This window comes from Euleptes europaea, chromosome 14 (genome assembly GCF_029931775.1).
Source record: "Euleptes europaea isolate rEulEur1 chromosome 14, rEulEur1.hap1, whole genome shotgun sequence".
Taxonomy (NCBI): Eukaryota; Metazoa; Chordata; class Lepidosauria; order Squamata; family Sphaerodactylidae; genus Euleptes; species Euleptes europaea.
In genome coordinates, this window is record NC_079325.1 from 21,825,648 (window position 1) to 21,850,382 (window position 24,735).

Below are 24,735 nucleotides of genomic sequence, written 5' to 3' on the forward strand. Positions count from 1 at the left end.
CTCTCAGTCTTCTCCTCTTCAGGCTAAACATACCCAGCTCCTTCAACCTTTCCTCATAGGACTTGGTCTCCAGACCCCTCACCACCTTTGTTGCCCTTCTCTGGACACATTCCAGCTTGTCTGCATCCTTCTTAAATTGTGGGGCCCAAAACTGAACACAATACTCTAGGTGAGGTCTAACCAGAGCAGAGTAGAGCAATACCATCACTTCGCGTGATCTGGACACTATACTTCTGTTGATGTATAGTGTCCAGATTTCCTTCCTGTAGTACCAATCAGTGGACTGATGAGGCTGAGTAGTTCATATCAGTTGTTCTGGTCAATTTTGCTCTTGAATGTGCTGGAAACGGGTGATGTACATTGATCAAAGAAAAGTGGACTAAGGTTAAAATGGTTAAAAATGTTCTTCAATGGGGAGGGCATTGCAGTGGGAAAGCTAGTAGCCTTGTAATACTTTTCTTTAAAAAGGTGGGGGTTACACCTGGATAAGTAGGGATGCACACATTCTCCACTGCACCAAAAAAAAACTTTTTTTAATGCTTTTAAAACTGATCTGAGTTTTGGAGTAGTGTGCGTTTTGTCTTTTTCATGAACTCACATGAACTGTGAGCAGAGCTTTTGACTGCAGTACTGCAGCTTACCACTCTGCGCCCCAATGCTCCTTACTCTGTGTGTGTAAAGTGCCATCAAGTCGCAGCCGATTTATGGCGACCCCTTATGGGGTTTTCAAGGCAAGAGACTAACAGAGGTGGTTTGCCAGTGCCTTCCTCTGTATAGCAACCCTGGACTTCCTTGGTGGTCTCCCATCCAAATACTAACCAGGGATGACCCTGCTTAGCTTCTGAGATCTGACGAGATCAGGCTAGCCTGGGCCATCCAGGTCAGGGCGCTCCGTACTCTACCTCCCTGATTATTACTCTTAGCTCAGGGTGTTTTCTGGGGTAGATTGCTGTTTCTACCTTTTAGCTTTGTCTTATACCATCAACTCCAGTCAGCAGCCTTGGGCACTGATGGTGAGAAAGGACAATACGAAATTTTAAAATTAGTAAAAATAAAAATAGGGTCCCACACGGATTTGTAGAGTGGAAGATTAAACTATTAGGATTTTTTTCCCCTTACATGATCCCATAAACTCTTTGGGGTATGAGCAAGCTGATTTCTCACCTTGTTTTCTCCTTTCAACATTCCAAGGGCAATGAGCATGCTCAGTCTTCATTAGATGTGGTGGGCAAGGGGGGTATTTTACATATTCATATTTTCTGCATGCCTAGGAAATTCCTTAAGCATTTAAAACACCAGCTTTGCCTGCAAATGGGCCTCTTTTGTTGTTTTGTGACAGGCATTTGTCTATGAACTTTGCTATTAAAGAGCTCAAGCTGGGAGGAGCATGAAAGAGGAGAGAGATAAACAGCTTAGACATTTTCCCTTACCCAAATGCCTTAATCTCCCCATCCAGAATTCTGTACGTTCTCCGGAGCTTGAGCAGGATAACTTTCCATTTCCTTTTGCTTTGATTGTCCTTTCACTGACTAGCATCTGTTAGCATTCCATCAGGCTGCTTTTAGGAAGGTTTTATTTCTTTTGGATAATTTGCAAACTCTGCATACCTGGAGAGCCCCCCCCCCCTTCCAAGTATGCATAAACCTTGCCTGTGGATAAGCTGGGTTTGCTTTGCAGCTGATAGGCACTCCACCCTCCAGTTAGCCATTAGGAGCGGTAAAATAACAATATGCCCGGCATATAAATTCACATTTTGGACCTATTCCTTAATTATCTTGCTTGTCAAACCAAAATACCAATGGATCATTTGTAGTTAACCTGTGACTGTTCTTAAAGCTATATGCTTCCTGCCAACAGAACTGCTTATGTTTGTTTAACCTTTTTTAAAAAAATCTTTCTTTAGTGAAGTTTGCAGCAGCTGGCAACAAGAAGTTATTGCACATCAAGCAATACAATCAATACAATCTTTATTTTAAAAAAACAGTCATAGACCAGTACAGTTCTTCACAATTTACCATTAAAACCCTTAGTGTTACGCTCTACCCACGGGTTAATACAAATAGTAAAAAAGTTGTTTGTACTCTTTGCAAACTATATAAACTACCCATTAAAATTATCGACATGCTGGTGTTCTCAGCAGCTTCTGACAAATTCTACAGGCCACTTGCACATCAAGCAAAATATTTCTGAATTGGATGGAGTGAACCATATAGAGGTGAAAGGCAGAAATCTGAATCTAGGTGCCTTGCCGAAACAAAGTACTGGTATCCTGCTTGCCAAATTATTTAGTTATTTCATTTCTGCTCCGCCTTTCTCCCCAAGGGTCACCCAAAGCAGCTTACACTGTTCTCTCCTCCATTTTAGCCCCACAACAACCTTGTGAGGTAGGTTAGGCTGAGAATGTGCGAGTGGCCCATGGCACGAGTGGGAATTACCAGGCTGCTCAGCCTTCATCCTTCCGAGGGTGGTAAAATGAGTACCCAGCTTCCTGGGGGTAAAGTGTAGATGACTGGGGAAGGCAATGGCAAACCACCCCGTAAACATAGTCTGCCTAGTAAATGTCGGGATGTGGTGTCACCCCATGGGTCAGTAATGGCCCGGTGCTTGCACAGGGGACTACCTTTACCTTTAGACTATGAGAAACCAAGCTAAAAGCAATTAAGCCAGCTAGAATCTATTTCAGTAATTTATACTGAAGCAACAGCCCTCAACATGGAACCCTTTCACAAAGGCTACAACCTTTCAACAAACCAGACCCTTTTCTCTTGTTTTCAGTCCACTCCTGGTTGGTAATTGGCATAAATTACTACTGGGGCAGTCTTTGCAAAGAGCTTTTAAGATACGCTTCCTTGCTTTGTGTATTCTTTGTCAAGCACGTCAGTGCCCTGAAGGTTCAAGGGACAGGTTCAAGCATTTTAACACTTACATGTCTGTCAGACAGAGGACAAGGTGGGCAGTTAACAAGCAGCGGAGGGTTTAGCAGCCTGTTCCACCTTGAATTGCCCATCAACAGCTTTTCTTCCTTTGGTGGTAAATACGCGATGTCCGTGATAAATACTGTGCGATAAGTACTGATGTGCAGTGGCTTCTGGTTTTAAGCACATAAAATGCAACAGCAAAGGTTTGTTTCTTTATGAAAATTACACCCAACCTTCCCTGTGTGATTCAAAGAGTCTTACAGTTCCAACTTTTAAAAACAGCAACAACACAGAAACAATAAAACCCCAAGTAAACCGCCTGTCCCATTTTTTTAAGAAACGCCTGCTGCTTACACTCCATTCCGACTTCTAAGTGAATATCTCAGATTTCAGCTGAGTAGCCTTCTGTTTGCAGATTGATGGCTAGTTGTAGTTCTTCTTCTCAAGACATCTAAAGGGGGTGTGACTTGCACCATATCCATTTGGTGTTGCGTACAACTCAGAGGCAATCTTTTGTTTGATCCAGCTTGAATCTATTTCTAATGAGATACAATAGCCTGGATTCAGTGAAGGGACTTCCACAAAGAGGAAGAGGAGGCCATTCTTGCTGATATCCCCTTCCTGCTACAATCATAGAGAGACCCTGTCCTTCAGTGTTAGTCCTCTGAAGATGCCTGCCACAGCTGCTGGCGAAACGTCAGGAAAGAAAATACCAAGACCACGGTCACACAGCCCGAATAACCTACAAGAACCAATAAAATAGAGTTGGAAGGGACCACTAGGGTAATCTAGTCCAACCCTGCACAGTGCAGGAAATTCACAACTACCCCCCCCACACACACACCCTACTCCATCCCCAGAAGATGGCCAAGATGCCCTCCCTCTCATCATCTCCTCTCCTCCCCTCCCTCCCAGCTGTCCAGGAGATCCCCTTTCCCCAGGAAGAGCATTGGGGGGGGGGGGGTTGAGGTAACAACAGAAGGGAGGAACAGGGAAGTCTTGCTTCACAGGCAGAAATTCCTTCAATTGGTGGAAATCTCTGATGGATCCAAGCTAGGGTTGCCAGCTCCGGGTTGGGAAATACCTGGAGATTTTGGGGGTGGTGCCTGAGGAGGGCGGGGTTTGAGGAGGGGAGGGACGTCAATGGGATATAATGCCTTAGAGTCCAATTGCCAAAGTGGCCATTTTCTCCAAGGGAGCTGATCTCTGTTGCTTGGAGCTCACTTGTAATAGCAGGAGATCTCCAGCTACCACCTGGAGGTTGGCAACCCTAATCCAAGCCATTGTGTGCTTCCTGCGTTTTAGTATTGAGGGGGGGCATAATCAGTTTTCACACCATGCTTAAACCTGTGCTGTGTATCCACCTCCCACCTTTGTGAGAGCCAGTGTGGTGTAGTGGTTAAGAGCGGTGGTTTGGAGCGGTGGAGTCTGATCTGGAGAACCGGGTTTGATTCCCCACTCCTCCACATGAGCGGTGGAGGCTAATCTGGTGGAATGGATTTGTTTTCCCACTCCTACACACCAAGCCAGCTGGGTGACCTTGGGCAAGTCACGCTCTCTCAGCCTCACCCACCTCACCAGGTGTCTGTTGTGGGGAAGGGAAGGTGATTGTAAGCCGATTTGAGTCTCCCTTAAGTGGTAGAGAAAGTTGGCATATAAAAACCAACTCCTCCTCCTCCTTCTTCTTCTGTTGTTATCTCTTTTGCCTGAGCTGCAGTCAAACGCCACGTACTTTTTTGTGGTACCTGCGGCCTATCACTTAGAGCCCAGAAGGGCCCAGCACCTTTCTGAGCAGATTCCTCAACCCTGCCCATTGAGAAAATATGCTATGTAGAGCTGTCGAGCCCCATGAAAAGGTCCTGCCTCAGTATTCCTCTGAAGGGGAAGGCAGGCTAGATAAGAACTGTTCTAAGAATCACAGGAGTCAATGATATGGAAAGGGGTTAGAATGGGGATTCCGGTGTCCCTTGGGGACTATTTTTCTCCATCAAAGGACAGCTGGTGTGCTGTTTCCATTCATGTCTCCCAGTACTTATGCTTGGATGGGTCAATAAACAAGGGCTGTCCTAACAACCCAATCCACAAAATTAAGTAAGCTGAATTACTGGGATTCAATAGGGTTTAAACCGATTTAAAGCCAAATACTTTGAGCTGATTGTGATGTGAATGAGGCTATAGTTGGGGGGGGGGGGGAGAGAGCATTGTGCAAATGACTAAAACATGTTACTAAAATAACTGTTTTTGAACAAAAAAAATGGAAGCTTGTGGAACTTTCAAGGTTGAGGCGGAAGCTTTCATGGCCCAGAGCGCATTTCATGGCATGCATCTCTAAACTCATTTCTGGTGTTTTGCTGTAGCGACCGATCACCAGCACACCTCTAGAGTATTATATCATCTTTAACAAACAGCAATAACTTCTAGAATTATTTTAAACAATTGACAGTGTGGTCCAGTCAGGTTACAGTGTTGGACATAAGAAAAGCCATGCTGGATCAGACCAAGGGCCAGCAGTCTGTTCACACAGTGGCCAGCCAGGTGCCTCTAGGAAGCCCACAAACAAGACAACTGCAGCAGCACCATCCAGCCTGTGTTCCACAGCACCTAATGTAATAGGTATAGGTATGCATCATGACTAGTATCCATTTTGACTAGAGGCCATGAATAGCCCTCTCCTTGAACATGTCCACTCCCGTCTTAAAGCCTTCCAAGTTTGCAGCCATCACCACATCCCGGGGCAGGGAGTTCCACAGTTTAACTGTGCGTTGTGTGAAGAAATACTTCCATAGAATCTGGGACCTTCTGCATGAAAAGCATGTGGTCTACCACTGAGCCATGGCCCCATCAGAACTGAGGCACTGGGGGCAAGGTGGTGAACTTTATTACCTGCACCATTTTTTTAACCCCAAATGGCCTTGCTGAGCTGTTATTTGCTTCTGTTCTGGGGAAAATACAGTCAGGCTCTTTCCTCCAAATTTAATCTGTTGAAGGTTAGAAAATAAGTGCCGGAGCGGGGGAGATTACCACCACCACCTGTACCATGTGCCAGATGTACACTGGAAGCTATTTGACAGGAAAATGGAGTGGAGATCCTGTCTGCAGCTCTTCACTGAGCCTAAAACAGACAATGGGAAGAAGAAGAAGAGTTGGTTTTTATATGCCAACTTTCTCTACCACTTAAGGGAGACTCAAAACAACTTACAATCGCCAACCCTTCCCCTCCCCACAACAGACACCCTGTGAGGTAGGTGGGGCTGAGAGAGTGTGACTTGCCCAAGGTCACCCAGCTGGCTTCATGTGTAGGAGTGGGGAAACAAATTCAGTTCACCAGATTAGCTTTGGCTGCTCATGTGGAGGAGTGGGGAATCAAACCCAGTTCTCCAGATCAGAGTCCACCGCTCCAAACCACCACTCCAAACCACCAGGCCTATGGTTGGGGACGGCGACCATTTCCATCTGGGTGGCCTCCCTCCCCTTCCTATTATTATTTACCTGTCCTATTTATGCAGTTCCCATCCCTTCCCTTACTGAGGGCATTTACTGATTCCCTTTGAATGGGTCCCCACTATTTTTTACTGCAATTGGTTTTAGGGCACCTGGTAAATTCTAAGGAGATTTTGTGTTATTAAATTGTAAATTGTTGGGTTTTTAACTCTGCTCGAAGGTTGTCTGCCGCTCTGAGCCTGACTGAAAGTCGGGAAAGGGGGGCATACAAGTCCAATGAATAAATAAATAAATGAGAATGGGTGGAGTTATGATGGAGAGCAGGAGCCCAGATCCTACTGGAGGAGCAGAAGTCACGGGCACAGAAGTAAGAGCTGGATGCAAAGGTGAAGGGCACAGAGTGTGTGCCTGGATGGGCAAGGGGATAGGAAGCCAGTGAAAGACTCGGAGGGAAGGGGACCACAAGAGAGGAGTCTGGGCAGAGTTTTGCATAGAGGTATCAAAGAAAAGAAGCTGGAGAAAAGTACACTGCAGCAGGCATGGTGGAAGGTCACCAGAGCATAAACCAGGGTTTTCACCAAGGAGAGAAAGAGAGAGCCCTGACCTGGGTGGCCCAGGCTAGCCTCATCTCGTCAGATCTCAGAAGCTAAGCAGGGTCAGCCCTGGTTAGTCTTTGGATGGGAGACCACCAAGGAACGCCAGGGTTGCTGTGCAGAGGAAGGCACTGGCAAACCACCTCTGTTAGTCTCTTGCCACGAAACCCCCCCAAAAAAAGGGGTCGCCATAAGTCGGCTGCGACTTGACGGCACTTTACACACAGAGAGAAAGAGAGAGATGGCTGAATATTTTGGAACAACAACAACAAAAATGGATCTGGCCGGCAGGGCAAACAAATAATGTTGCTGATGGACCTGGTAACAATTGAGGAGAGGAAAGGTCAGCATTAACCCAATCTATGACTTAGACTGAGCCAATGTTGTGTGGTTGTTAGACTAGTGTTGGGTGTGGGAGACCCAGGTTCAGAACTCTACTCTGCCATGGAAGCTTGCTGAGGGTCGTACCTCACAGTGCGGATAAAATGGAAGGGAGGAGACTGCAGGTTGCTGTGGGGTCACCCTTGATAGAGAATGGCAAAGTATCAATGAAGTAAATAAATTAAAAAAATTCCTAGAAGGGATCTCCAATGCCTCATGTCAGTTGGTCCTTATACTAAAACAGGTCACAAAGCATCCCTAATAACGAAAAATGGGGGGGGGGGTGTCTGCCAGAATGAAAGACTAATCAATCAATTGACCTTTATTGGCATATACTCAGAAACATGACGTAAGCAGTACACAAAATTCGCTGTCCATACATTTTCAATTTAAATATGGTTTAGACTTTAGTCTTATTATTGACAACTGCCATCAAAAATTCCGCCAACTTTAAAGTGACTTCAGGAATAATATCATTCAACAAAAACCGGCATACAGAGAATTCTTGGCTAGATTTCATTTTATCAATCAAGGATAGAATTTTTTTTAAATTTTTTTTTACGAGGACCGTCGTGCAGGTGACAATTTATGATTATAGGCTGTAGCGTATCATGTTGAGTCGAGCCACATACACATAATCTTTTCTCAAAAGGAATATTTTTAAACCTGCCATTTAGTACCGCCGAAGGGAGGGCATTCAGCCTGGCGAACCTAAATGCCCTCCGTTGAAGGGGTTCCAATGAGGGACTAGAAAACCGCCCCTGTTGTGGTGACCAAGAAACCTTTGGAGCGTATCTGGAGGGCATAGGCCAGTCCCTGTGAAGGATCTATTTGTCAAGTGACACCTCCACCATGAAGATAAAGAGGGAACAGATGGGCCATTACTTTCCCTGGGATGTTTGGGGTGTGATGGGATACAACTTTCCATCTTTTTAAGCTTTGTCCGCCCTGTGGGATGCTGCTCGGGGGCAAAAGGGATACTATTTCTGGGAAGTCATTTTAGGAAACAACTGCCCCCAACCCCACATACACAAATGAGCTTCTAGTCCCTCCTTAATTGTTGAATGGCTCACAGTGTGAAATGTGGGCTGAATAGGCTCTTGCTCAGAGGCAGGCCTCAGGGGTGAGAAGCAGACATGCTTTGTTTATCGGCAGGCCTAGATGTGGATTGGAACTAATGGCCCAGTGGTGGATGGGAGGCGGGGGAATTGTCTTGAAACAGCATCTTCCTTTCTACACAGCGGCTTGTCACAGGATCGTCTTAGCACAAGCCTGCTTTGCCACAGAGACATAGACCATCCCTTCATTCCGGGGTACCAATTCTCATCCGGTCATCTTTTTTTTTATTTTTCATAGCAAAGAGAACCTTGTATATGCTTGTACAAGGGTCGAGAAATTTAAGATTCCAATAGTCGCTCAACGAAAACCAATTCGTTATCAATCTACTTGATGGAGGCGCCTCATTTCTCTTTTATAGCAAATCAGTTCAGTTAAAACTGCAGCTGAGGCAAACGGGGAGACCATTTTTTTTTTAGAGGCTGTTCGCCAGCTGATTCATGGCTGTTCATCAAGTTGCTTCACTGTATTCATTCCTCACGGCTCAGTACAGCCAATCAGCTTTTCATACACGCACCTTTTCCCTTCAACCTGCTTGAGTTCTATCCCCCCGCCCTGCTGCATCACTGCACTGCTCAGCAAACAATCATTTAAATAGTTAAGTCAGTCACAAATCATATACAGCTGTCATAAATAAATGCTGTGTTTAAAAAAATCCTATGGTTCAATGTTCATCTAAGTATGTTCATCCAAAATGTTCATCAGAAAAAACCTTGCAACTGTGCAAAAATGCCAGCAGATTGGCAACCATCCTTAGTGGTGGTAATGGCTGCCAATCTGCTGGCATTTTTGCACATTTGCAAGGTTTTTTTGGAGGGAGGGGGACTGATACAAACACATTTGGCTGGCTTTCGGGGTATCTGACAGGCCCTGATGGTTGGCACGTGTCTGATCATCACAACTGAACAAAGCATGTTCAACTGTCAAACATGTTCAAGACAAAATTGACAGCATCTGTAGTAACAGCACATTCTTCTCTGCAAAAACATCAGAAGGGTCAAGGTAACGGTATGCTATTGCTATTACAATTGGGTAAAAAGTCACATAAGAAGTGAGCAAGATTTGAATTGGTCCCAACTGGCTAGTCGTTAAGACAAAGAAACAAAAAAGGGGGAAAGAAGAAAATGTAATGATGACATAAGTCCCAGGAAACATCCCACCTAAAAAAAAAAAAAAAGGATTGCACATGCCCAAATGAAACCTCCCAAAGAACAAAGGTGATTCTAGAGTTGCACCTATGTCATCCTTTTTTAGAAGGATCCCCATTTACCTGCTGAGACAGCTACAGCTAGGTTATGTACTGCTTCTGTGATTTATTTCTTCAAATATTTCCACCCTGTTTTTTCCTCTTCAGAAAGGGATCCCAAGGTGGGTCACGTGACATCATAAAAACCAAACTAGTATTCAAAACCACCACAAGCTGAAGCAGTTCTCATTGAGAACCAGTGTGGTGTAGCTGTCAGACTGTCAGATCAGGATCGGAAAGGTTGGAATCCCCACTCCGCCATGGAAGCTTGCTGGGTGACCTTTGGTCAGTCATACCCTTTCAGCCTAACCTACTTCACTGGGGTGTTGTGAGGATAAAATGCAAGAGAGGAAAATGATGCAAACCACTTTGGGCCCCCATTGGGGAGAAAGGTGGGGTATAAATGAAGTAAGTAAATAAAATAATCCTTCTGTTGGAAGAGACAAGAAGATGCTGTTGGGAATGCACTTGGCACACAACTTCATGCAACACTGAGCCATCTTCTTTAGAAGCCAGGACTGAGCAGGCTGTTGCGGTTCAGATGCTTTATTCTCTTATTGTGCAATAGCCTATCCTAACAGCTTTTGACATGGGTGTATTAGTAAACTGGCCCTGACCTGGATGGCCCAGGCTAGCCTGATCTTCTCAGAAGCTAAGCAGGGTCAGCCATGGTTAGTATTTGGATGGGAGACCACCAAGGAATGCCAGGGTTGCTGTGCAGAGGAAGGCACTGGCAAAACACCTCTGTTAGTCTCTTGCCACGAAAACCCCAAAAAGGGGTCGCCATAAGTCAGCTGCGACTTGACAGCACTTTACACACACACACACATTAGTAAACTGACCATAGTAGTTCATTTTTTAAAAAAGGTAAGCATTGTAAATTACATTTTTAATCTCACATGGGATCTGGTTATGTTTATTATAAACTAGCTACAAGTCGCTCGTTAATATTTACTGCCTGAATAGGCACCTTGGCATAAATGGAAGAGAGGTTATTTAACATGTGTACTTAATTTATTTATTGACTTTATTTATCAACTTTATTGATATGGTGCAGTGGTTAAGGGCGGTGGTTTGGAGTGGTGGACTCTGTTCTGGAAAACTGAGTTTGATTCCCCACTCCTCCACAAGAGGGGTAGACACTAATCTGGTGAACTGGATTGGTTTCCCCACTCTAACACATGAAGCCAGCTGGGCGACCTTGGGCTAGTCATAGTTCTCTTAGAGCTCTCTCAGTCCCACCAGCTGGTTTGATTCTTCCTTAAGTGGTAGAGAAAGTTGGCATATAAAAAACAACTCTTTTTCTTTATTTACCTTTCTGACTGACTCTTTGATTTACTAGGTTGATTTACTAGGGGCTAGTAACAGAAAATATGCGTTGAGTATAAATGCTTCAGTGTAACGGATGAGCATCTCATGTGCCTGATGAAGTGAGCTCTGACTTACAAAAGCTTTAGCCTGGAATAAACAGTGTTCATTTCTAAGGTGCCACTGGACTTTTATTTAGAAAATATGCATGCTCCCTGGTGATTAGGGACTTGGATCATTTACAGGGGGTCTTCCTGTGGCAACCTGTGAAGTGACCCCTAACTCAACTCTCTGACTTCTCCTTGGAAGAATGTTAAAGGAACTGTTTACAACCGTGAATGATCTGGCGTGAATGATCTGGAGTGGTATTCCCCTCCCTCCCAACACCCACAGCTGAGCCACGGATAGGTGTCTGAATTCCCACTTCAGATGATGTCCAGCCCCCCAGGGAGGTGAGGGTTTCTTCACAGTTACAGTACACACGCAAAAAAATAATAATCCTGAGTTAAGAGTGCACTGTCAGGCACTTGAAATCTGGGTGGGATATAGGACTGTTGAAGGGAAGGGGCAGAGGAATAGCCATCAAGTCTGTGGCAGAAAAAAAAATTAAGAATCTTGTAGTACCTTAAAGAAGAAGGGTTGGTTTTTATATGCCGACTTTCTCTACCACTTAAGGGAGACTCAAACTGGCTTACAATCGCCTTCCCTTCCCCTCCCCACAACACACACCCTGTGAGGTAGGTGAGGCTGAGAGAGCTCTAACAGAGCTGTGACTTGCCCAAGGTCACCCAGCTGGCTTCATGTGGAGGAGTGGGGAAACAAATCCAGTTCACCAGATTAGCCTCCACCGCTCATGTGGAGGAGTGGGGAATCAAACCCTATCCTCCAGATCAGAGTCCACCACTTCAAACCACCACTCTTAACCACTACACCATGCTGGCTCTCAGATTTATTGTGGCATAAGTGTTGGTGAGATAGAACTCACAACATCCGATGTGTGGAGTGAATTTTCAACCAGCAAAAGAGACATACAGATGTGGGGGGAGGCAATATTAGGGGAAATGCCAGGAAATGCAGAATGAAGTCTGCGAGGAATTCATCTTTTAAGATGGCCTATGTTGGACATACAGGCATTGCTTAAAAACAAAGCATTCTCACCAGAAATATCATTTGATTCATATGCCAATTTCTGCAGGTTTATTGAGTAAGGCCACAGATCTCTGTACACTTATTTGGCAATAAGTCCCCATGGGGTTGACTTCCAACTACAAGATTGGGTGGCAAGATTTCATTAACTGGGTTCCAGATCTGCTGCCAAGTTTTCTGAGAAGCTCAGCATCAAGGAGCCGCTGTAATTGTGGCTGAATGGTATTTCTTCTCTTTAATATTCATTTCTCACATTTGGATCCCAATCATTCATCTTAGCTGTGTTCATTTCAGCTGAAGATAAACATCCAAGTCCCATCAACTGTTTAGAAATTGCTTACCAAAGTTTTGGGTTGTTTTTTTTAATGTGAATAAATAGCACAGCAGACGTCCTTGGAAAATTGCTTTTATTCTCATCCAGACTTCAACTGGGCAGAATTCTTAATAACCACGCATAAAAGACTGCAAGAATTAAGCTTGTACTTAAAAAAAAAAAAAAAACTCCGAAGGAGGTAGTGATCAGCAATATAGTATGCTCTGTGCCTTGTAGGTACTTTTAAATATGCAGGCCCTTTTCGCAAACCCTGAGGGGGCGAGTTCCACACTCCTCCCGATCTCCTTCTTCACTCTGCGCAAGGGAGATTCCATTCTCACTGAACGCTAATAAGCTGTAGACCCTCTGCACACCTCCACTCCTTGCCTTCTGGCAATGCAGAGAGGGGGAGAGCATGCACAAATGCTCTAGCCCAGCCCTTGCGATTGCCAGCCTGTGAGCATGAAGCCAGTGCTTAGAGGAAGTGTATTGTCAGAGGCACCATCCCGGTAATGTGAGTACACTTCCTCCACGCATAGATGTTGTGCTCACAAGCCAGAGCAGAGGCAAGCAGTGGGATTAGGCCCAGTGCACATGTGCCTGCATTCCTTCTCTGCTCACTGACTGAATGTGGGAAGGGGACGGGTCACATATAGAGGTCTACAGACAAACACCAATTAGCCCTGACATCTGAATGGTGATACCCTCCCTCCCCCAAGCTAACAGAAGTTTGTTTCTTCCTCACCCAGTGAGATTTCAAACTGGGACTAAACCATGGTTTGAATCTTGATTTGTGGGGAGGAAACAAACTCCAGTTTGCAGCACCAGAATGGCCTGGCAAATTGAATGCTTCCCGTCATGAGCAAACAGAAGTGATGTTTGAATGCAGCCAAACTGTGTTGCGTTCTAACCAATCTGAGACTGACCTAGGCCAGCAGTGGCCATTCGAAATACACAGGAAGAGGTTTGTCCTAGAAAAAGCTGACTATTTGTGGTAGAATCTTTACCACCGAAGGAACAGACTGGAAATACATCCACACATGGAGAAGATCAACTCTCGTTGGCGTTTCTAGCTCTACAGCTGGTAGCTGGTTGGAGGGCTTTTCTTTATGATGCTTTCAGGAAAATGTCTGCTGTTATCACTGAAACAGTTTGTCTGGAGTTGTGGTGTTTACCACCAAAAGTCTTTAAGAGCAAGTTCAACAACAATTTGGCTGGATTTGTTTCCATCCATGCGGCTGGAAATGGTCTTTTGTGGTCCTTTGTGATCCTTTGTGGAAATGGTCTTTTGTGGTCCAGCTCCATCTTTGTAGATGCCTAGTTCCACTTAAGGTGCTTTCCCGAGCGTTTCTGCTTAAGGTTGCCTGGTCCCTCTTTGTCACCAGTGGGAGGTTTTGGGGCGGAGCCTGAGGAGGGCGTGGTTTGGGGAGGGGAGGGGTTTCAGTGCCATAGAGTCCAATTGCCAAAAGCGGCCATTTTCTCCAGGTGAACTGATCTCTATCGGCTGGAGGTCAGTTGTAACAGCAGGAGAGCTCCAGCTAGTACTTGGAGTTTGGCAACCCTATTTCTGCTGCTAGCTAGAAGTTGGGTTTGATAAGCCAGGAGGTTCTTCTGATGAGTCAGTGATCCTTGTTGTAATGGGTATTTAGGAAAATCCTCCTGGTTCCTTCAAAGAACTGATCCCAGCTACTTAGGAAGGGACTCAACAGGTTTGTTTCCATGTTATGCACCTTGGGCCTACAGGCCCTAACTGTGACAACTCCAGCAGCCACCTTAACAATACTGCTGCTGCTTCTCAGACACCACCAGGAGGCCAATGGCCTCTCCTCCAAACATTATCTCCTTCTTAACTGTGTTATTCATGTACCTCTTCACCATAATCCCAAACTTCCCTGCCCAGCAAAGCCACAAACCTCAGCCCATTGTGGGACTCATAGGTAAGCCCCATATCTTGAGCATCTTGGATCCCGTCTATACCCAGAGTGGCCAACCTCCAGGTGGTGGCTGAAGATCTCCCACACCAGGATTACAACTGATCTCCAGGTGACAGAGATCAGTTCACCTGGAGAAAATGGCTGCTCTATGGCATCATACCCCACTGAAGTCCCGCCCCTCCCCAAAACCCACCCTCCTCAGACTCCACCCCCAAAATCTCCAGGTATTTCCCAACCCGGAGCTGGCAACCCTATCTATACCGGAGGTTCTGCATGTGACTGCCACTCCTACGGTGATCACAGAACGAAGTGTTCGCCTATGTGCTATGTACAAAATATAACTCTGTCGATTTACACCCCGTAAAGCTCTGTACACTGGAACAGGGACATTTTATTCTTTATGGTGGATGGCCTATGGGACCACATTTCTGGAAGGATCCACCTAAGGGCAGGCTCTCGGGTGAAAGATGTGTCCCTACCACAACTCTTCCCTTCTGCCTTCTCCCCCGATACGGAGTCTGCGGAGAAAACCCTAGATGGCCTAGAGAAACAGCTTGCGCACCATGTGGCGAGGAGTCCCCTCTGTTGTCAAATCGATGCTCTGGACTGATATCTGTCCTGCCCTCAGCCTCTGTAGCAAGACCAGAGGGTCTTGGGGAGCTGTTTCCTAGACGTTCCATTGATCAGAGAGCCAAGGAGGTCCCCTAAACGTCAGTTGCAGCCGCATTCCTCTATTATCATGTCCTCATGATGATGTAGCATCACCTCCCCTTTCTCATAGTACAACATGGAGAGCGGGCTCATTTTGACCGGGGCGCACGCTGGGCAAGGCACTCGGTCGGGCTGGTACAACTTCAGCAAACTCTGGGAGGGACAAAAGGGAGGGAAAATAGCACATGGACTGTAAGCAGCAGTATAAATATCAAGAGATTACAACATGACAGGCCCACCTTCACGTGGAGATGGGATCTTGGCTCAGTAGTAGAGCATTTGTTTTGTGTGCAGAAGGTCCCAGCTTCAATACCTGCCTCTCCAGTTTAAAAAATCATGTAAGAAGTGATAGAATCATAGAGTTGGAAGGGATCACCAGGGTCATCTAGTCCAACCCCCTGCCCAATGCAGAAAACTCACAACTACCTCCCCCACACACACCCAGTGACCCCTACTCCATGCCCAGAAGAGGGCCAAGACGCTCTCCCTCTCATGAACTGCCTAAGGTCATAGAATCGGCATTGCTGACAGAAAGACCTGATGTGAAAGACCTCTGCATTAGCTCTTGGAGAGCCCCTGCCACTCAGAGTAGACAGCATTGATCTTGAGAGACCAATGGTCTGACACAGTATAAGGTACCAATGTGTGTTCAGGTCTTAGCTGTGTGCCACATCTAGACATCTCCAGCAGATCTCACTGTGTTTGCGCAATCCATCCTCTCCCTCCCTCACCTGCCCTGCATGGGGCATGACTGAGGGTCTTTCTGGTTTGAGAAGCCTTGAATCAAGCCCTAATTTACCATGGCTTCCAAATATACACACCAAGACTAACTGGGGCGTGTTTCCTCTCCAGAAACTGGGATTCACAACTGTGGCTTAATTCCAGTTTAGAATCTTGATTTGTGGGTAGGAAAGAAACTCCATCTTGCTCAGGTTTCTGCATTCAGACGTCATAAGAAATTGGGCTGTGTTATAAGGATGAAAGGTTTGGGAAATGGTATGGTATAGCCCAATCTTGTAAGCTAAGCAGGGTCTGTACTTGGATGGGAGACCACCAAGGAAGGCTCTGTAGAGGAAGAGGAAAGCAATGGGAAACCACCTCTGCTTCTCACTTGCTGGGGTCACCATAAGTCAGTTGCAACTTGATGGCACTTACATAGGTATGATGATAAAATGGAGAAGGGCAAGGAACCATTTGTGCCACCCTGAGCTCCATGGATCATGGGCAAAGTAAAAAATGTACAAAATGAATAAATACAACCCTTTCCCCTTAAGTGATTTCAGTGCCAACCAAAATGCACCCATTATCAACCCAAAAGTGAAAAAGCTCAGGAAAAGAGACAATGGGCACTTTCACAGAGCCCAAATACTGCGCTTTCAATCCACTTTCAATGCACTTTGAAGATGGATTTTAATGTGTGAACTGGCAACATCCACTTGCAGACGATCGTTAAGGTGCACTGAAAGTGGATTGAAAGTGCATTATTTGGGCTCTGTGAAAGTGCCCAATGAGACTTTTCCCCCCATTCCAGGCTTAATAACACATCTGGGCCGAATGGTCAGCATGGTGTAGTGGTTAAGAGCAGTGGACTTTAATCTGGAGAAGTGGGTTTGATTCCCCACTCCTCCACATGAGCAATGAACTCTAATCTTTTGAACCTGGTTGGTTTACCCATTCCTATACATGAAGCCTGCTGGGTGACCTTGGGCTAGTCACAGTTCTCTCCGAACTCTCTCAGCCCCACCTACCTCACAAGGTGTCTGTTGTGGGGAGAGGAAGGGAAGGCAATTGTAAGCTAGTTTGAGACTCCTTAAAGGTAGAGAAAAGCGGGGTATAAAAACGAACTCTTTGGGCACTTTCACATGGTGAATAATGCACTTTCAATCCTCTTTCAATGCACTTTGCAGCTGGGTTTTACTGTGTGAAACAGCAAAATCCACTTGCAAACGATCATTAAAGTGCATTCAAAGTAGATTGAAAGTGCATTATTCAGCATGTGTGAAAGCACCCTTTTTCTTCTTTATCAGGCAAAACTGTGTTTGGTAAAAGTTAAACTCCTCCCTAGCATCATGGCCCTGATCCAACCTCGAGTCCTACATAGCGGCTATTTCCCTTTTTAAAATGCCAGGGAGATCTGAATATGGATCTTCCAGTGCTTCGTCTGGTTTGAACTCTCAGCCACCTAAAAGAAATTAGTTTCCCCTTCCCTATACTTTTACAGACCCATTTTCCAGGTCTCAAGGACTAAAACAAACAAACAGCAACAACAGCCCTTGAACAGTAGTTGCTTCCTACCTGAATATAAGCATGATTGGTCGGCTTGAAGGTCTCATCCACGGGTGACGGGCAGTCCCCCTCACAGCGGTATGCGTTGAACTTCTTGGGGTACACAATCCAGCTTCCCCAGCCAGTCTGCTCAAAGTCCACCATCATGTCCACTCTCTTGCACAGAGATCGGCCTTCCTCTCCAAAGTTGGCGGTGGGCAGATCTTTAATCCTCTGCTTTTGCTTCCTGTTCCGCCGGTGCCGACGGCCTCCGATTTCTTTGGAAGTGCTGCTGTCCGACATGATGTGCTTTGACATCTCCACAGTCCTGATGAGGCTCGGACCAGGAGAGGAAGCCGCCGAGAACTTATCTTTGGAGAAGATGATGAGTAAGACCCTATTGGCCACACTATGGGTCATCATTATACGTCCCTGGCTGAAGTCATTGTGCCCAAAGTTACCCTGGAACAAGCTGGCTGCTCCTGTTCCGTCCTCAGCGGAGTCCCCCTCCTCCCAGTCCTGAACATCTGGAATGTCCTTATCATCCCCAGAATTCGCAACTTGGTGGAGCCAGAAGCGGAGCATGCTGGTGATGTTAAACACCTTCCAGGAAGAAGGGCTGAAGGAGGTATAGCTGATGAAGGAGCCGAGGAAGAATTTATCTGTGCAGGTCTGGTTCCCATGACATCTGTACCCATGGCTATGGTAGATGCTCACAGTGACGTTTCTGGCCTGAGAGAAGGGCAGCAGGTGAACCCGGAGCTCAGCCAGTCTTACCTCATGGTTGCTGGAAATGGAGGTCATGTCAAAAAAGAAGCCCCACTGATTGGCAAACTGGAAAGAACCTGGAAGGCAGAAAAAGGACATTGGGGGAAAGAAGAAGAGTTGGTTTTTATATGCCGACTTTCTCTACCACTTAAGGGAGACTCAAAACAGCTTACAATCACCTTCCCTTCCCCTCCCCACAACAGACACCCTGTGAGGTAAGAGGGGCTGAGAGAGCTCTAACAGAGCTGTAACTTGCCCAAGGTCACCCAGCTGGCTTCGAGTGTAGGAGTGGGGAAACAAATCCAGTTCACCAGATTAGCCTCCGCCGCTCATGTGGAGGAGTGGAGAGTCAAACCTGGTTCTCCAGATTCGAGTCCAGTGCTCCAAACCACCACTCTTAACCACTACACCACGCTGGCTCGAAAAAGTTAACGGAGTTAAAGTCCCACTGAAATCAACAGAGTTTGATGGCATTTATGCTTTTCTCTCTAAATAAGGGGCATTGACAGCCTTTGCAACCTATAGCCAAAAGAAATCCAGAGTCTTGAAAATGAATTAAGTGGTAGCTGACAGGCAGCATCACTTCAACACTATCCATGCAAGCAACTATTTATATCTATGGAGCCATCAATGAGCATGGCACTTAAAAAAGAGAGAGAGGCCCCTCCTTATAGTGGCTTAGAAACAATTTATATGTATACAGATGAATTGCTTCATTTACACCACAGCTTCTCCCCAATGGGGACACAAAGCGGCTTTTCCTCTCGGTTTTATCTTCACAACAACCCTGTAAGGTATTGGTTCTTGTAGGTTATCCGGGCTGTGTGACCGTGGTCTTGGTATTTTCTTTCCTGACGTTTCGCCAGCAGCTGTGGCAGGCATCTTCAGAGGAGTAACACTGAGAGACACTGTCCTTCAGTGTTACTCCTCTGAAGATGCCTGCCACAGCTGCTGGCGAAGCGTCAGGAAAGAAAATACCAAGACCACGGTCACACAGGCCGGATAACCTACAAGAACCAACGAACTCTGACCGTGAAAGCCTTCGACAATATCCTGTAAGGTATGTTGGGCTGAGAGTGTGTGACTGGCCCGAGGTCACCCAGTGAGCTTCCATGGCAGAGTGGGGATTCGAACTTGGGTCTCCAAGATTCTGGTCTGATACTTTAACCACTAAACCACACTGATTCCCAATACGTACAATCATTATGGTAGTATCTATAGATCTATTTCCCAACACATCCCATTAGTTAATTGGTTAATTAGATCATGGATGATGAAAAGACCAGAGGGATTGAAATCTCATTACATTTCGTTGTTCTTTGGTCTACTAAAAAACCCCAATTCCTTTGATATAAAAGCCTTTGTAGAATGCTTGGGAAAGGTTCACACCCATTAAGACCTAGATTGTGTTGTTTTTGTTCTTTTAAGCAGCTTTTGAAGTGCTGACAAGATACCGCGGGGAAAGTGCTGGAACTGTTCACGTACAATCATTTTCAGCACCAGTGAGAAAGAAAGCAAAAGGGAACAAATCCACATTCACAGGGATATATGGTAAAGGCGTTCATATTCCCTGCCTCTGCTGGGAAATCCTATAATCCAAATTGTGGACATATAAATGTTGTTTTGGCCTTCTGGAGACCCACAGCCGTTGCTGGAGCTGGCAGCATTTTGTGGAAGTTGCCTTCTCTTGTTGCCTTCTCTTGCATCTCCCTTGATATCTCCTCACACTCTCTCATCCTGTCCGTGAGCCATTTATGGCTAATTTTACCAGACCCAGAATGTTGCCTGCTATCTTGTCGCTGAAGACAGAGGCCCAGGTTATATCTAGTGATGTGATTTTCTTGATGGTTTTGAATACAGACTGCAGCCATGGGATGGGGGGGTGCACTTTAAAAGGGAGGGAATGGTACCAGGGCCCAAGCCAAGGGGATATTCATTACAAAGGCCTACAAGTCGAGGGGGGGGGCAACCCAGATTGTAGACCCATTATCAACTCATGAATCTGGTGCTCTAACTCAAAAAAACAAATTATAGATTTTGTTAGTCTGTAAGGTCCCTTCTGTAAGGTGGACTTCTGTTTAATTTTGCTGCAACACACTGACACAGCTACTCCTCCGGAATGGTGTATTGATATTATTTCACAATTACAATAAGCCCCCCCCCAGCTCATATGTGTATGGGATGGGACTATATGTAGAGATGGCTACTTATGCTGCTTTCCTTTCACCAGCCTGCTTCTATTCACATGGGGGGGATTACAGAGGCTCATACATTTCCCCCATAATAAAATAAAATAAAATAAAATCAGGGTGGAAGAACATTGACAGGAACGGCATTAATCTCCCTTCTCATACATCTCTCTCTCCCCCCCCCCATGTCTGCACTCTGCTTACCAAAAACAAAACGAGACAAAAATTATATCGGGACTGACTTCTACTGCAGAAGGCACGTGCTAGCTTCTGGGTCACACAGAGTACGTCATCACATGGAGTGGCAAAGGAAATGATCCTCACATTATGAAAAGGTTGTTTATAAACACTTTTAACTCTTTTGGCAAAAATCTAATCAATTGTCACCTAATTGAAAAACGCTTTTCACTTCAAACAGCAGGGCAGGTAGCAGGTTATTAGCCTGACCTTGTGACTCAAATGTTCCCTAGTTTTGGTCATCTGACAGGAAGAAGCCGGGGGGGGGGGACACCCACTATTTTTAAACACTTCTCCACAGAGACTTACCAGGCACCAAATATGTATCTAGGAAGGGTTACCTACAAATGCTCAGTCCCTTTAATAGAGGGTTATTGTGATGTTATTTACCTCACCTGCCCATTTCTTTCCAGTAAACCACCATTAACATGAGAGGACATTTTTTTAATCCACGTTGTTGGCAGCCTTAACCATAGTTCTTCGTCTAATTAAAATCCTTGTGTTCATCAAAGGATAGCATACATGGCTTCTCTCCTCTGTGATTTTATCCTCACAACAGCTCTGTGAGGTAGGATAAGGTGTGAGAGTGTGACTGGCCTAAGGTCTCCCAGTGAACTTCATAGCTGAGCACCGATTTGAACCCAGTTCTTGTCCCAGTCCCACACACTAGCCACAACACTGACTTGGCTGAAAACATATTATTAATTTCTACAAGCATTTGGATAATTTTCCGCACCATATTTGTTTCCTTTTCAGTAGGATTTTCCTTGCTTATTCATTATATGGGGATGGTTACTGTTGCTATGTCTGCCCTTTTGTGACTTGTTACCTACTGAATGCCATTATAATGACAATTTGTGGTTTTCATATAACCCATGCTTACAAATAGCTGCATTTTAGCCATCTTAGATATCTTTTCCACAGTAACTGTGAGACATCACATGAAGCTGCCTTATATTGGGTCAGATCATTGGTCCATCAAGATCAGTACTGTCTGCCCAGCAGCAGCTTTCCAGGGTCTCAGGTAGAAGTCTTTCACGTCGCCTGATCCTTTCCACTGGAGATGCTGGGGACTGAACTGGGACCTTCTACATGCCAAGCAGATGCCCCACCACCGTGTTTTAAATAGATACAACCCATTTATATATTTATTGAAAACATTTACGCCCTGCTTTTTCACTGTGGTCAAAGGGGTTTACCAAAGATTAAAACAAGTCACACCACTAAATTAAAATTAAATCATCTGTACAGTACCCATTTAGTAGGGAAATGCTTTGAAATGGCAGTAGCAAATTCAGACACTAACTGGTTTATCACAGCAGGGGAACGATCAGCTCGATTAATAATCAATTTCCTCTGGACCAAAAGGGCACATTACATTCCAGCAGCACTTAAACTTTATCAGGTGAAAACCCTAGCACAAATGCTATATGGAACACAACTTGATTCTCCACTCTCTTGTCTTACTCCCATTGAGCATGTGCAATCCAAGTTCCTTAGAGCTGCCCTACAATTGCCAAGATGTGTTCCAAATGCTTTGATCTGTTTAGAAACTGGCATGGTGAAGGTGGAGGCAAGGATTGTCCTGTCCTCGATTTATCTCTGGCTAAAAATTAACTTCAACCCTAATGGTCTTCTCCCACTGATACTTTGTGACACCTTTAGGTCAAAATGGGTGATAGCCATAGAAGACAAATTAAATAACTTGGGTTTTACACCCCTAGCACTACTTCAGTTAGGGTGGGAACAAGCTAAATTAATTATATCCCAAAGGATTAAAGACATTGAGAGACAAGCAGATTTAGCAAGGGCGCCTCTATTCATGGCACCCCTCCATTCTAAATACATCCTAGCACCAGCAGCCTATCTCCACTATTTAGAGATAAATAATTATAGAAGGGCCTTTACCCTGGCCAGATGTGCAGCCTTACCTTCTGCTATGCTAGAGGGGAAATTTAAGAAGACATCCTGGGAGGAGAGATTCTGCCCTTGCAAATCAGGGGACTTAGAAACTGTTGAGCATACCCTCCTGAACTGCAATTTTTATACATTACCCCGTTCGAAGTTTACTGAGCCCCTCTTATCGAGAATGGGACCTGACAGGGCAGGAGAAAGGATTGAGATGCTCCTACAAGGGGATAATCCTTCAATCATTCTTCAGGTTGCGAAATTTTGCATGGCAGCAATGAAAATTCGACGCCATAGAACAGCCTCTTAGCGCAATTGACAGATGTGTCCCAGCTGTAATTTTCTTTTAAGTGTGATAAGACTCGAACTGTAATTCTTTGTTTGTAAGAATTTATTAGCCCATGTTTTCTGTTTTATCTGGCTAAGAGCCGTAAATAAATTATCTATCTATCTGGTTTATCACAGCAAGCCCTTTCGGAAGAAGAGCCTGCTTTATACATCTCGTGGAATAGATTGCTGCTGCATGCCAAAGCTTCTTTAGGCGCTAGTCCCTAGGATGGCACAGTTCTAATCTGAGAATCCTCTTCAGCTTGGGGGGGGGGGGATCCAGTGCAGAATCTGGCAGTTCATCAAAGATGAGCCCTGTCCAAAAACTGCTCTGAATGTCAACAGCCCAGACCTGAGAGGAGTAAAGCCTTAAGGAAGGAGAACCTCTGAGTATGCATTAAATACTATTTCCTCCTCACTGCATAATCTTTACCTTGAATATCTGAGATCGGGGGCAGCAGCCTAGGTATAACTTCCAGGCAGGGTCTGCCTATCGCTTTTTAAGAAACGCATCTCTGCAGAGGAGGGGAGTGATGAGAGCGTCAAAGCAAATCCCCCCTCCCCGCCACCCCGCAGGAACTTCTCAGCGCCTGGGAGGTTTTGCTTTGGATCTGCCCCTCTGTAGATGCACATTTCCCCCATCTGAATTCTCAAAACTCTGCATGAGGGCTTATTTTTGAGTCCTGGGGAAAATGTGCATTTAGAGAGTGGCAAATCCAAGGCCAAACCTCCCATGCGTTTTGGCCCCGTGTGAACCTGCGCCGGTCCCCGAACCGTTCCCCAGGAGGCGAGGGACCGCAGGCTGCCCTGAATTCCTCGCAGGCAAAGCGGGATAAGACCCGGATCTCTCCTAGCCAGGCAGGCTTTCCCTTTCTCGGCCGGCAGCCCGCCCCGTCGGCTTGGAGTGGCCGGTGAAAGTTTGGGTACCGCTTTGGCCTCGAGCGCTTCAGGCCGCCAGCCATTCCTCCCAGGGCAAGCGCCTGGGTCTGGGCAGCCCCTGCATCCCTCCGGGGTATGGATGCCCGAGGTCCCTTTCCGCCCCTTCTCCATCCATCGCCCTCGATAAACGCCAGAACAACCGGCTTTCCCCTCTTTTCCCCTGTTTTTTGTCCCCAGCCTGTTCCTGGCAGATTTCAAACGCGCGGCGATGTGGATTTGCGTCTCCCTGGGGGGTCTCCCTCCCTCCCTCCCTCCCTCCCTCCCTCGCAGACGTCTGAGGCCACAATCCACAAACCAGAGGGGAGGGGGGGGTCTTTAAAGCAGGGGTCGGGGGCGCGACGGAGAAGCCTCATCTGTCAATGACATCCCCGCAGACCCCAGCCCGGGGGGACGGGCCAGCCCGGGGGGTTCAGTCCCAAGAAAGGAGGAAGGGTCCCGGGTTGGGGGGGGGGCAGAGAAGCCACACTTACTTTTCGCCTCCAAGCTGAGGACCGAGTCGGACTCCTGCAGCGCCCGGGCGTCGGCGGGGGGGCCTCCCGGACGGCTCCCGGCCAGGAGGGAACGGTAGAGCTGCATCATGTAGACCGGGTACCGGAGGGGGCGTCCCGGGGCCACCGAGAGGCGCTGGGCAGGTCCGGAGGGGGCGGACGGGGCCCGGCGGAGGAGCCCCGACGGCTCGGGGCTGGCCAGCTCCAGGAGGGCCAGGGTCCAGCAGAGCAGCTCGGGGGCGGACGGAGTCCTCTTGGGGGGCATCGCTGCAGAAGGGGCGGCGGAGGGGGGGGACCGCTCGCTCTCCCCGGCCGCGCTCCGCCAATGGTCCTCTCCCCTCCCGTCGAGCGGCGCTTTATACCTGGGCGGCCCGCTCGGGTTCGCCTTTGATGTCCTCCTGGCTCCTTGCACCTCCCGGCCCAGAGCTGTCAAAACTCGCCACCCTCTCCGCACCCACCCTCTGCTCGGGCAACTCCCCCCCCCTCCAGCCCACCCTACCCCGCGCC

At 46.5% G+C, this 24,735-nt stretch overlaps 1 protein-coding gene across 1 annotated transcript; it reads right to left on the minus strand.

Annotated features, from left to right (window-relative positions):
- Positions 1-15,107: 15,107 nt before the first annotated feature.
- NODAL (nodal growth differentiation factor) lies at positions 15,108-24,493 on the minus strand. Its single transcript, XM_056860898.1, has 3 exons — positions 24,211-24,493; positions 17,403-18,217; positions 15,108-15,260 (listed from the first exon to the last, which is right to left on the minus strand). The coding sequence occupies exons 1-3, from the start codon at positions 24,491-24,493 to the stop codon at positions 15,108-15,110; spliced, it is 1,251 nt and encodes a 416-aa protein (XP_056716876.1).
- Positions 24,494-24,735: the final 242 nt, after the last annotated feature.

Excerpts from the sequence above, each read along its gene's own strand:
- NODAL (XM_056860898.1), bottom strand. The coding sequence starts at position 24,493 with ATGCCCCCCAAGAGGACTCCGTCCGCCCCCGAGCTGCTCTGCTGGACC. Across the intron at positions 18,218-24,210 it reads CCTCAGCTTGGAGGCGAAAA|GTTCTTTCCAGTTTGCCAAT; the intron begins GTAAGTGTGGCT and ends TCTGCCTTCCAG. Across the intron at positions 15,261-17,402 it reads CCAATCATGCTTATATTCAG|AGTTTGCTGAAGTTGTACCA; the intron begins GTAGGAAGCAAC and ends TGTCCCTCCCAG.